The 13,309-nt window shown below is 44.1% G+C and overlaps 1 protein-coding gene across 1 annotated transcript in view; it reads left to right on the forward strand.

Annotated features, from left to right (window-relative positions):
* Positions 1 to 13,309, forward strand: part of RGS22 (regulator of G protein signaling 22) — a 103,105-nt gene that overhangs the window by 61,893 nt on the left and 27,903 nt on the right. The window contains exons 15-20 of the mRNA XM_074985436.1: positions 1,365 to 1,559; positions 4,729 to 4,821; positions 5,479 to 5,645; positions 7,652 to 7,814; positions 11,314 to 11,472; positions 13,231 to 13,308. Coding sequence (XP_074841537.1) covers positions 1,365 to 1,559; positions 4,729 to 4,821; positions 5,479 to 5,645; positions 7,652 to 7,814; positions 11,314 to 11,472; positions 13,231 to 13,308 — 855 coding nt within the window. The remainder of the gene's footprint in view (positions 1 to 1,364; positions 1,560 to 4,728; positions 4,822 to 5,478; positions 5,646 to 7,651; positions 7,815 to 11,313; positions 11,473 to 13,230; position 13,309) is intronic.

The raw sequence follows: 13,309 nt of genomic DNA on the forward strand, positions 1-13,309 counted from the left end.
TCAACTACGCTGGAGTGGACATGTGCAAGCACTCAAAAAAACCAAAACAAATGATTGCTGACCTTTCTGTAAGTGTGTTTCAAGATATCTTGCACATGTTCGTTCCAAAACCCACCCTCCATCTCTTTTCACTGAGTCAGTCAACGAAGATAAACTGAGGGGCCATAGGGCTAGTAGGGCCATTTACCCCAATGCTGCTAGTGCGTGGAACCAGGCTATGCACTGGAGCTGACCTGACGGATACCATCATGGGGAAAAAAATTCCTGCAACTCCACTTGGGGTGCACAAATACCTACACTGGAATGGACACATGCAACACATCTTGAAGGATAACAGTTACAGAAGGGTTACTAACTGCTTTTTATTTTGGGAAGGCGGAGGTTTGGCACCCCTTGACATGCAAAAGAAAGAAAAGAAAAGTTATTTTTCAAGATTCAAATATTCCTCTGCTGTGCTAGATACCGAAACACAACAGTATTTTGTGAGTGTGTGAGACCCAAAAAGTAAAACTGACCAGGAAGGCTTTTTTCTCAGCTGGTGTATATTAGGATTGCTCCATTCCAGTCAGTGCGCTCAGCTGATTTACCGCAGCCCAGAATCTGCCCCCAAAGTTTGAATATTCTTACAACTTTAGTAATTTAAGAAGCAGATAATAACAACAATAATAAAGTGTTTTAATACTGTATAAATGTTCTCATAGGCAAATACATGTTTGCTTCAGTGAGCTTTCAGGCCCCAGTTCTCAAGTTGGCTTCTGTGCTGTGGCAGAGTCCCAATGAAACCACTGGGGCTCTGCATACAAACGGAAGCCCTGTGCTAGTCGATCCCTGCAGGAGGCCTGCAGTCTTCTTGGCATTTTTTGAATTTTAACCAAAAATTGAAAATTCTAATCTTGCTCGGTTTGTTTGGTAAAAAGCAAGAAGTAACCCTCTTTCACAGCATGCGGTAGAGTGCACTGCATCCTGTTACCGTTAAATATTTAGAGTAATAAAAATGTGTAACGCGTAGATGGAGACCCACATTTGTTGTTGCTGTTGTGATTGCTTGAATGTAACTAAGGATCAGCAAAATGCTTGTGTAAGCATTACCATCACCAGTATGCATGATTTTGGCACCAAAGAAGCTTTTAATAAGCAGAAAATGTAGGCGTAAGGAAGTCAGGGAGCTGTGGCAAAAACTCTATTTTGGAAAATTTAGTAGTGCACAGGGAATAGAGGAGGAGGAGAGGGGAGATGATGTGACCGAAAGAATAATTAGAATAATAAAACCCAGCATGCTACCACACTCTACTTTAACTAGCTTATTTACTGCGGCCGTTGGAATGGATGGTGGTTAAAAATTGTTGTCTTCTCTTTTCCTGTAGTTCCTTTATGCCACTTACATTGCTCCTTCTGCCAGCATGGATATTGGACTGCAACAGGATAAGAAAAACAAGATTTATCAGAAAACGGAGCCACCTTATGAGGACCTTTTTGACCCAGCGGAAGAATATATCCTCACACTTCTGTTGGTACCATGGATGCAAATGTTGGAAAAAGACAAGTGCAGTTATCGGAAGGTAACTTATACAAGGCCAGCTAGGTAGGAGCCTTTACTCTGTCCCTTCATCAGGCCCATTCAAGTCACTGGGCTTGAGTGAGTTCAAGTACTGCTCCCTCAATATTTTTCATATGGGAAAGAACGAGGGCACAGCCACAGTTCCCCTCTGCACCGACCCATGGAGTGAGTGTTACACCATTTTGAGGATGCAGCTGGCACAGTCCTCTACTGAACTGGACCACTCTGCTCTGGGAGGGAATGCAAGCACTTGAGGCACAGGCTTTCTCTGGGAGATGATGTCCTGTGTGCCACCTCAGTCACATCATTGACTAAAGGCCACACTTTTGATCACGGGTGGCAGGTAATGTAGGCAAGGGAAAGTGTTGCCTTCCCAAAACTGCCTACGTTCTTTGGCCACCCAGGGAGGGCTGGGGCCGTGACATGGCTCTCCAACAAGTCAGGGAGAGCTGGGGCTATGGCACGGCTGCCTGACAGGCCCGGGAAGGCTATGGCTGGGCTGAGGCTGTGGCCATAGCCGTCTGCCCAACCACCATGGGAAGGCCAGAGTTGGGCCTGTGGTGCGACTACCTGGCCGCCCTGGTGGGGCTGGGACCATGGTGCTGGCACCACAGCCCAGATGCCCTGAGACAGCAGCAGCCAGAGCCGTAGAAATTGCACTGCTCAGGCCTGGGGCTGTGGCATGGCAGCCTGGGCATTCAGGGAGAGCTGGGGCTGGTGCCACAGTGCGGCAGGCTGGCCACCCAGGGAGAGCTTGGGGTGAGGTTGGAGCCAAGGTGCAGCTGCCCAAGGAGGGCTGGCACTGTGGTTGGTGGTGAACAGTGTGGGCAAGCCCTCCACTGGGATGGGAGATACTAAGAGGTCCAGAGGTGTTCAGGGAGTGGGGCCTGGGCCATGCCTGCCACAGCTGAGTCTTCACTTTTGACTTCACTTGGCATGCATGGCCAAGGAGCCATATATATATTGATTCTCAGTCAAATTGATTCTCCGACATTATTGCTTTTTATCTCTTTATGGTTTTATGTATATATATAAAACCATAAAGAGATAAAAAGCAATAATGTCGGAGAATCAATTTGACTGTAAGTCAAGACTAGCTGCCTCAAATGCACCTTGGTGCTTCGAATTAAGTTGTGTCTATGAGAACAAGAATTAATTAAACAAGGTTGCATGTCTTGACTATATTCTATATGTGGACTTTTTTTAAGAGCATAATGGGAAATTCAACTATTTCCAAGCAGTTACAAAAATTGGGACAGCTTTATTCTCAGATTCATAAAGTGTATCTGTGGATCAGGTGACTTGGTACAGAGAAGTGTTTAACAGGAGTGAGATTCTGGCAATGTGAGTGCTTATCCTAATAGTTTCAATATGACCTTGGATTTCAATATGACCTTGGGTTAAGTGGCTTTCTTCTCTGATGTGTAATGCTGTTTTGTTTACCAAATCAAATAATCCTTTACGTTATAGAGGCTCATCCCACTTCTATTAATTCTCTGATTTAATCTTTGCACAAAATGGTCCAAAATTATTTTCCTACTTGTTTTAAAACTACATATTGGCCATGTCTACATGTGCCCCAAACTTCGAAATGGCCACGCAAATGGCCATTTCGAAGTTTACTAATGAAGTGCTGAAATGCATATTCAGCGCTTCATTAGCATGCGGGCGGCAGCGTCGCTTTGAAATTGACGTGCCTTGCCGCCGCGCGTCGCGTCCAAATGGGGCTCCTTTTTGAAAGGACCCCGCCTACTTCGAAGTCCCCTTATTCCCATGAGCACATGGGAATAAGGGGACTTCGAAGTAGGCGGGGTCCTTTCGAAAAGGAGCCCCGTCTGGACGAGACGCGCGGCAGCAAGCCACGTCAATTTCGAAGCGCCGCTGCCGCCCACATGCTAATGAAGCGCTGAATATGTATTTCAGCGCTTCATTAGTAAACTTCGAAATGGCCATTTGCGTGGCCATTTCGAAGTATGGGGCACGTGTAGACATAGCCATTATGTCTCAAACAAACAAACAAACCAAGGTTGTACAGCAGTACAACAGTTAGATCATGGCCTGTTGCATTCAGATATGTGATGCTGAGCATGGAATTAATGTCTAGATAGATGTTAATTTTGAAATATTTATTTTCTCTTCCATATAAGCTCTTGCATAGTTAAGACTGTGCTGGGGGAAGAAGGTCTGTAGTCGCTCGCTACCCCAACCTGTAGGTCCAAGTTTGGTTAATGTTTGGTTGCCATATATGAATATTCTGACCAACACATTGATGCATCAAATAGCTGCTTATGCACCTCAGTGCTGAACTGACCACACAAATGCACGGTGGTTGTTGCTGAGCACCGTAAATGTGCCTGGTGCTTGCCGTGAACAATTTACAATCTGCAGTCATCAGCTGAAGCAATACAGAACAAAACAGGACAAGCCCAGATTAGTTGTTTTATAGCTTTCATATACATTGGTTGGATCATCTATTGAGGTACTCGTGTTTCATAACTGGTGGTGACCATCATTTCCTCTGAAGTCCTATAATTCTAAGAACTGGACTTCTGTTCTCAGTGGCTGTCATAGGGATGCAACTTGTAGACTACGTCTACACTAGCCAAAAACTTTGAAATTGCCACGCAAATGGCCATTTCGAAGTTTACTAATGAAGTGCTGAAATACATATTCAGCGCCTCGTTAGCATGTGGGCGGCTGCAGCACTTCGAAATTGACGTGGCTTGCCGCCACGCGGCTCGTCCAGATGGGGTTCGTTTTTGAAAGGACCCCAGCTACTTCGAAGTCTCCTTATTCCTATCTGCTCATAGGAATAAGGGGACTTCGAAGGAGGCAGGGTCCTTTCGAAAAGGAGCCCTGTCGGGACGAGCCACACAGTGGCAAGCCGCGTCAATTTCAAAGTGCCGTGGCTGCCCGCATGCTAACAAGGCGCTGAATATGTATTTCAGTGCTTCATTAGTAAACTTCAAAATGGCCATTTGCATGGCCATTTTGAAGTTTTTGGCTAGTGTAGACATGGCCGTAGTGATTTTTTCTTCTTCTAAACATCTGTCTCATTACTGGCACGGGTGTTTCTTTTCTACCCAGTGTCACTGGCAAGCTGCCTACCCAGCTCTCCATCTTTCTATAATATGTACTGTGGGGATGACATAAGATATTATTTTTATTAGGTGGAGCTGGTGGAAGAAAGTCGACAGCTGGACTCGTTGTACTTTAGAAAGCTACAGGCTTTGCATCAAGAGAGTGTTTCCAAGAAGGATGAGGTAAGACAAGCACCTACTAACAAAAACAAACTCTTTTTCTATCAGTGAGGTTTAACACTTTGTGTATCAGCAATGAGAGGAGACTGTGAGCAGGTTTGATGGATCAACTGTGCTGTTCACTAGCTCAACAACCATACTTCTTGTAATTATGGATCAAATTCTGCCCCCAGTTACATCCATGTTTGGTCCTGACCCAACCTCCATTGAAGTCAATGGTCTGACTTCAACTGACTTCAGTGTGTGGGGTAGTGTTTTGGGTCCTAAATCTTGAGTAAATCCCTTAATTTCAGTTGAGCAACTGGTTTATTTAAGGATAGAATCTGGTCCAATATGTTTAAAATAAAGTCACTGATGTACCTTAATGACATATGCAGATCATGTCCTTAGGAATCAAGAAGTTTTTATATCAAGATGGATTCTACTCCTCTTCTGCAATGGTAACATTTTCTGTGTAGCAGCATTATTCCTTGTCTGCTTGGTCATGATAGAGCAGTCTCCTGTAACAGAAGATAAAGTGACTGCATGGCAGCAATTAACAACAACAGAAGAGAAAGATGAATTAAAACCAGTAAAAACCAGTAGTGGAAGATAATTACATTGTCTAGGATATGGAGGCAGAACACTTGCTTATGTAATTGAAATTGTTTCTTCTGGTAGAGTTTTGCTCCTGAAGTCAGTCCCCTACCTCAGCCTAACGTTCTCAGAGAAGCACAGCTCTTGAGTGAAGTCCCTGAGGAATACAGAGGTTGTTGTCTTCGTGACCTGATCTGCAACAGACTGGAGTTAGAACAATTCCGACTCTTTCTTGAAGAGCATTCCGCAGTGTATGTTTGTTGTTCCTCACTCATTTCGGCACTCAAAATGCACACTGTCTTTTATGGGAGTTTTGGCTATGTAAAGGCTATGGGATTCCAGTTTCAACTTTTTTTAAAAACAATTAGATATATGTCCTAAACCAAGCATTTTGTTCAGACATCAGAATGGCTCTGTCAGATGGCTGTTAGGAAAACATTATGAAATCATTTGTGGTCAAATTCTGCCTGCATGTGTCCCAGGACAATTTAAAGGCATGCACCCAACACAGAATTTGACCTCTAATGAGTAGAACTTCCTTTTGGGAGGGAGCACAGTTTGAACTCCCCCCGCCCCCCCCCGCCACATTGAAGGTTCAGAATTGCAAATCTGTACAAAAGAATTTGGGCACACAGCTATCACGAGTGTTTAAACAACTGCCTTTTTGGTTCACGCAATTAACACAGTTAAGTACACAAGCACAGTAACTGCATGTGTAACTTATGCACAGAGCCAGTTTTCAAAATTAGAGCCTACATATGTAAGATAACCTTCTAAACTGAAGTAAATGTGGATTTTCTCCCTAACTTCCTTATATCTTCCCACATTCGTCCCCCTATTTGTAACATTCCAGAGAATTGTGAAAGTACTCCCTTCTTAAGTAACTGCTGAAAAGACCTCAAACATGCCCCTTTTCAGCCTTCTTAAGCCCTTTTTACACCCAAGTGTTTATTTAAATTGGGTTCCTTAAACTAATGCTGAGGGTGTTGTCTACTGGCCCTGGGTAAATAGAAATATAATTATAGACCAAGTGTGGAGCAGAAGAATCAGAAGTGCCCAAGTGACCTATGAGTACAGCTGTGTGGAGAAAAGGCTTTCTTTCATGGTGGATTGAGATTTTTAAACTGCAGTTTCATTCTGATTCGAAAGCTTTGGGGTCTCTGGCTCTGAGGCAGTCTACCCGGCAAGCAGTCCAATAGCTGCGGACCCTGGAAGCTCTGCGGTCCCCAACTCTGAGGCACTCTGCATGATGGGCTGCCAAGGGACTGGGTGGATAAATTGCTAGGAAATGAGGCTACATTCCAGATGAACTTTTTTGAAACTAAACAGTCTCTGTTATACATTCCAATTTGGACAAATCGGCAAATTCCAATGAAACATTGTTCTGTTAGAATTTTTCCAAGCAGCTCTACCAAGGATCCTAGGTCCTACTAGGAATTAAACTCCAAAGTACCCAAGTGACTTTTGAAAATGGGACTTCAGTTTCTAAATCAATTAGATTGTTTTGTAAAACTTACCCATGAGCTAATACTGCAAAAAATGAAATAAAAAAGTCATCAAATATTTATTAGAACGATGCATTGAAGTGGTTTGGCTGGGTCTGCCTCTGCTTGTTTCACTTTCTGCAAATATTCTAGCAAACGAGTTACTGTCAGAAATGTTCACAGAAACACCAAATATTAATAGAGACTAGTCAAAGAAAGTGAACTTGATAATGTGAGTATCTGAATATTTCTCTTGTGCGATAAAGGAATAAAACCAGTATAATTTAACCTGTGTGTCCAGTCAAGATTAACTCACTAAACAACTGGCATTTTTAATGGCAAGTACCCACATTGAACTGATTATGAGAAATTTACAGGCCAAGAATTTTATGTAGAAATTATTCATATTTTAATATGGATAAAATAAGTGAGGAAATAGGAATGTATTAATATATATATTCAACAAGAGCACAAGAGGCAAATCCAAAGAAATTGTTTGGTCTGGTCTATTATAGACCAAAATTTGAAGGCATTCCCTTCTACATGTGAGCTTTGAAGAAGTGTCACAGTCATTCTCATAGGAGCTTTTTTCATACCTGCCAGGGAATAACTGAGGCAAAAAGTCAACCACCGCTCCTCCAGTACCGAATTCAAGATCTGGATGCTTGATTCCATTGCTGTCGATTGTAATTAAAATAGTAACTTGTTAGAATGCTGAAGAAAATGTTATCAACATGGAATAATGAAGAATATTCTCATTAATTTCTTTGTAGCATGGATCTTATGTGCTGGATAGACATCGAACAACTCAGAAGGATGCTTCATAAGGAAAAAGAAAAGAGAGAGGAAAAATCTAAAGACATTAAAAACAAGTACCTGAATAAAAAATACTTCTTTGGGCCCAATAGCCCAGCTACAAAAGAACAACAAGACCAGGTATCAGTACCTAAAACAGCGTTTATACCTAGCTGTCCCAGTTCTGGTGGAATTCCCCCTGCTGGTCACTCTGCAGGCTGCTGTGTTTGACTCTCACATACTAGGCATACAGGCTTTAAGCTTCCTGAGCATGAATAGGGTCCTTGTAATGGGGCAGGACTCACCACCATCGCCCCCTATGCTGGTTACCCTGGGGGTTAGCTCTTTGTCAACAGGGTGCCCTTGCCTGGCTGGTGTGTCATCCACGTTGCTCCTGGCTTTCTTGCATATCTGAACCTGCGGCACTCCCTGACCGTGGCGTCCTCCTCAGGGCGCTGCTCTCCAGCAGTGTCCACTGCAGTCTCTTGCCATCTTCCAGGGGGTTAAATCGGTCTTGCCTCCATATGTCCATCACTGTGGCCCACGGCAGCCTCAGTCTAGCCCCTCACCTCAGGGGCAAGCTACAGTCTGTATAGGCCACTCCTCAGTGTGGCTAGGTGTGGTATAATGGGGAAAGGGAGGGACTTTGGCCTACCCAATACGCTGAGTCCTGGCTCAGGGACCCCCTGGTGGCAGCCTTGTCCTGCCCTCCTCCCCTCTCCCTTAACTGCATCTCTTTCCCTTGGCCACTTCCCCATGACCCCTTATACCTTTCTGGCCCTTATATCAGGATCAGCAGTCTGGCAGATGATAGTTGGAGCCTGTCTCCTGTTCCCCAGAGCCAGCCCAGCAATGCTTTGTCCACCTGCTTCCTCTCCTGCTAGAAGACAGTCGTCCACCTTCCCTAGTCAGGCCCCAACTGACTCCACTTTGCTGAACAGCTCCTTATATACAGGGCTGCTCCAGCAAGCTGCCCTCTGAATGTGTCCCCTAGGAGCCCTTTCCTCATTGGCTGGGGAGTTACACGGGCTTCCTCCAGCCTGCATTAACCCCTTCCAGGCAGGAGTGGGGCAGTAGTCCCGCTACACTACTCCACCATTTTTTTGTGCTTCTCTGGAACATTTTCTGAGCACAGCTGTCTGTTACCCCTTTCTATATAGGGGACTTCACAGTCCAGTTGCCTTAAGCCCCCAGAACCGGTGATGTGCCCACAAAGATACCCCAGTTGCCCAGAGATTCACTTTGTAGGTATTCAAGCTTACAGTTCACTTCCTTAGGGACATGTGATGATGGAAACAGATAGCCACGCTGACTTTTCAAGGTTCCAAAAGAAATCATTATTTTCTGCCAATGGCTAAAGAATTATACAGATCTAGACAAATTGGTAACGTGCCTTTACACTTTTCCCTAACTCAGTTTACTCATCAGTTTTGAATGTTCTTTGGGGTTTGATCAGAGTCATCTTGGGTGTCCAAGATTCTTCTTCTTCTGCACATAACTTCTCTGAATCATGAGTCTCTCTCTGATGCCTTCAGACAATGCTGTTTTGTTCTCTACAGTGGCTGTTGAAAGACCTTTTGTCTTATAATTTCCAGTCCCCTCTGTTTAGTGATCAAAGTCCCTCACCAAATGAACTGTTGATTATTTACTCCCTCACTCCACTAGCAGCCCAGACATGAAAAAACTGGGTTGGCTTGGGCAGTAGCCATTTTTGTGCAAGAGTACTCAATTTAATGGCTGATCACCAGAGTTTAACAACTCTATATTGTTAGCCCAGTGCCAGATGCAAAAATGTTTCCTGTCACCTCTTGTGGGTGTTATTTTCTGTTTTGCTACCATAGTGAGCTGAGGCAAATACTCCCCACATTCGGAGTTTGCAATCTGACTCACATATACATAGAGAGACTCCAGTTTCAAACAGAAGTCATCAGCTGCCTACAGATTCTCCAAACTGTCACATTAACAATTATGCAAAGATATGTATTTTTTTAGCAAAATCTTGTGTTGACGGAGAGACATCCACTTTAATTAGCTGCTACTTGTTGCATGCAAAATTTTATTTTTCTAACAGAATTTTTAATTGAAAATGACTTTGGTATTTTTTTATCCCTAACAGATACCTGTGTCTAATCTAAGGGCCCTCAGAACTCACCAGCTTTCCCTCAGCCCTGCATTTAAACAAATCTCCTAAAGCCTAATCAGTTTCCACTCCAGCAGTCCTGTTCCATTTTGGATAAGGTGTAATGCATCCCTTTGGTAGGCGCTCTCTTGTCCTCAAAAGTTTCTCAGTGCCTAATTAATTTATGCCCCATGGCTCAGATCCTAGGCTTCAGTTCAGGAATTCATGGTATAGTTTAGAAAGAAGCATTCGAAAAGGGACTTTAAGCCAACCGTAGTATCTGTTCCAGCTGTTGTATTTAGTATGGAGGTAAAACCACCAGTGTAACTATATGACTAAAGCAGGTGGTACAGGTTGAACCTCTCTAGTCCAGCACGGTCTCTCCTTCGACCCTATCCGTAATCTGGCATGAATCTGATTAGCCAGATATCCACTTGCCATGGGTGTGGCCACGTTTCCCATGGTCCCATAAAGTTTGTTTACAGCCTCTTGTCCTGGCTGTCAGTGCTTTGTGCTGTTATATAGCTCCAGTATATCTTCTAAGAGCCCAGTATACAGTGGAAGTATTGCTAGACAATAATGACCTCCCATGGTCCAGTAAATTCTCTTGTTCAATACCAGTCAGATCCCCAGGCTGCCGGACTATAGAGGTTCAACCTCTACTGTGTTCTGTCATGATGCTTGTAACATTTGCTTGGATCAGGATAGAGTATTTTATGCATCAACCATAGTCTCTGTAGACCATATGTCTCTCTTATAGATAGGGCAACTTCATTCTGCTCTATTTTATGTGATCCTTGGATGAGCATATGCTTTGGTAAAAGCTGAGCTTGTGTTTAAGTGTGTTGGTCCTACAGCTCACACTGATTGCCCAAACAGATTTGACTTCAGGTCAGCACCTTCAGTATGCTTTCTCTGGGTCATAGACAGTGTTAGTCAGTGATCAGCCAGCTCTTATAAAGCAAAGTACTAATAATTTCAGAGAAAACACAACTGAAAAATAATAAACAGCTTATATGTATGCCTACCTTATGAGATGGCTCTCCCATCTCCCACTTGGACACTCCGATAGATCGAACACACATTCACAGGGCCTGATTCTGCTTTGTCCTGTCATTTTTGGATGGTGTGCCTGAGATCTCCTCAGCTCAGGGCAGGTATGTTATGCAGTTTGAAATCTTTTGTGAGGCAAGATTTTGAACAAGGTGAGGCCAGTCTAAGCTATCTTCAGGGATTGAAACTTGAAAAAGACTTGCTACTTTCATTGTTATGTTATTGGGAATTTGCATGAATTTATCCCATTGACTTCAATTCCTGCAGGAATCATCCCTTACCTGACCTACTGAGCCAGGAACGCAAACACTAGCCAGCCTATAAAGATACACTTAATATTTATGAACTTTACACAATCGCCTTTGAACATTCCAGGTTTCCATAGCATCGTATCTGTCACAAGGAAAGTGCCTTTTGCTCATACACAAAAAAGCTTCTCTAACCTATTATTGCCTTTGGATTGTGTAGCTAATGCAGTCAGGTGGAGGCTGGGGGCACATGCTTCATGATCGACTTTCCTCAGCGGTTCTGCTAGAAATTCAAAAGTATGTCCAAATGAGGCTAGAAAAAAAGTGGCTGCCATTGTTCCTGGCAAAAGAACAACCTGGAGCACATAGGAAAACAAAGGTAATGTTGCAAACCTTGCCTGTCTCAGTACCATTTTCAGGAAGTTGAAGAAGGCAGTTGATGCTGCCTACACAGCCAGCCCACATGGGGAAAAAGTTGAAAATTTGCAGTAAAGCTCACCCTTGATACTCCTCCGCCTATTCACACCCAGAAGAAATCCAGCTCCCTGGAAAAGAGTTGCAGAGGTGCTCAGGGAGACAAGAACACAAGCAAATGAGCAGGCTTCCCACACCCTGCTGCCCCAGTTTCTCAGCCACCCATGTCCTGCCATCTGAAGCTGTATAGCCTACAGGAGTTACTCCAGGCCTCCTGCAGAGCTGCCAATAGGGAAGACTGGCTGGCTGCAGGCCTGGTTCTGACTGGTTGCATGAAAGAATGGTCAGTTAAATTACACATGAGTGTTTGGAGTGGGGAGAGCTTTCTTCTTGCTGGCACAGCCCATAGCAAAAAAGCTAGGGGATGGGCATAGTTTCCACCTCTCTGACTTCTATGACTGTGTATTGAGTGTGGGATGGAAGTGGGGAGGGGAATATTACACTAGTGCTGAGAAGAGCAAAAATCTTCTTTTTACCAGCCATTCTCGCAAACTGAACTGAGAGTTTGTATTGTATTGATTGAGGGGAAATCTACATTTCCAACCAGGCACTGAATTAATGCAAAGCAGACGTGACTTGCTTTTAATTCTTTTTTTTTTTCCAAACATGAAGAGGTTTAAAGGGTTTTCCAGAGTGTAGGCACATTGGATCATGCATCTCTCCATTCATTGATTTAGAACACTGGACACTTTCCCCAAGCCTGTATTTTGTAGATTTTTAAATAAGCCAAAATTGTTGTGCAAGACCATGATTTGTAATAATCATAGGGTCTGTTTTAGTCTTTTTCTACCTCATTTACATTTCTTTGCTGGGTTCCCTATCTTACCACGAAGTAAAAGGATGAAAATGTCCTGTAAAGCAGGGGTTCTGAACCTTTTTCCTCCTGATCTACCTCCCCTGCTCCCACTGCAACATAACAATTACAGGGCCCTGAGGGGGTTGGGAGTTCCAGGTCGCCTGGCTTCAGCCACCCAACGTGGGGCTCAGAGCTTCAGCTGAGGGAGGAGAGAGTTCTGTGCTCCAGACTTCAGCCCCCAGGCAGGGGAAAGGAGGAGCTGGGATTTCGCCATGGGAAAGGGGGTGACTTCGTTTAAGCCCTGCATGGGGTGCTGAGACTCATGGCTTCAGCCCTGTAGCTCTGCTCCTGGCTTTAGACCTGCAGGGGGCACTGGGTCTCAGGGCTTTAGACCTGGGGAAGGACCAGGGATCAGGATTACCTTCGTTTCCACTCCTGGTTTCAGCCCTGGGTGCCAGGATTTGCCTTCAGCCCCACAAGGGGTACCAGGGCTTTGGTCTTTGGTTCCATACCCATTTTCAGCCCCGCAAGAAATGCTGGGCTCTGTGCTTTAGAACCTGGTTGAGAACAGCTGCTGTGGAGCATTTATTTAGTAGAAGTGGAACCAGCGGACATTTTCCATCTGTCTTAATAACTCGGGGTGACCAAACACACTGGATTTGACCACTCAGCTCTGAGTCAGACAATATTCCCTTGATTTAAGTGGGTGTTTTGGCTGGAAAGGAGTTGCCTGATCAAGTCTACCCTTTCCAAAGCAGATGACTTAAAACCTGGGAGCATTTTATATCCAAACCCATTTTAGCCTGCCCACTAAGTAAGAAAAGTTTAGCGCTTGGCATATGAACATTCTGATAATCTTGTGTTCAGCTACAGATACGGGACATAGCTGAAGATTTCCTAATCCAGAAAAATGAGAAGAAGATTGAGTCCTGGAAGGCAAGTAAAG

This window comes from Carettochelys insculpta, chromosome 2 (genome assembly GCF_033958435.1).
Source record: "Carettochelys insculpta isolate YL-2023 chromosome 2, ASM3395843v1, whole genome shotgun sequence".
Taxonomy (NCBI): Eukaryota; Metazoa; Chordata; order Testudines; family Carettochelyidae; genus Carettochelys; species Carettochelys insculpta.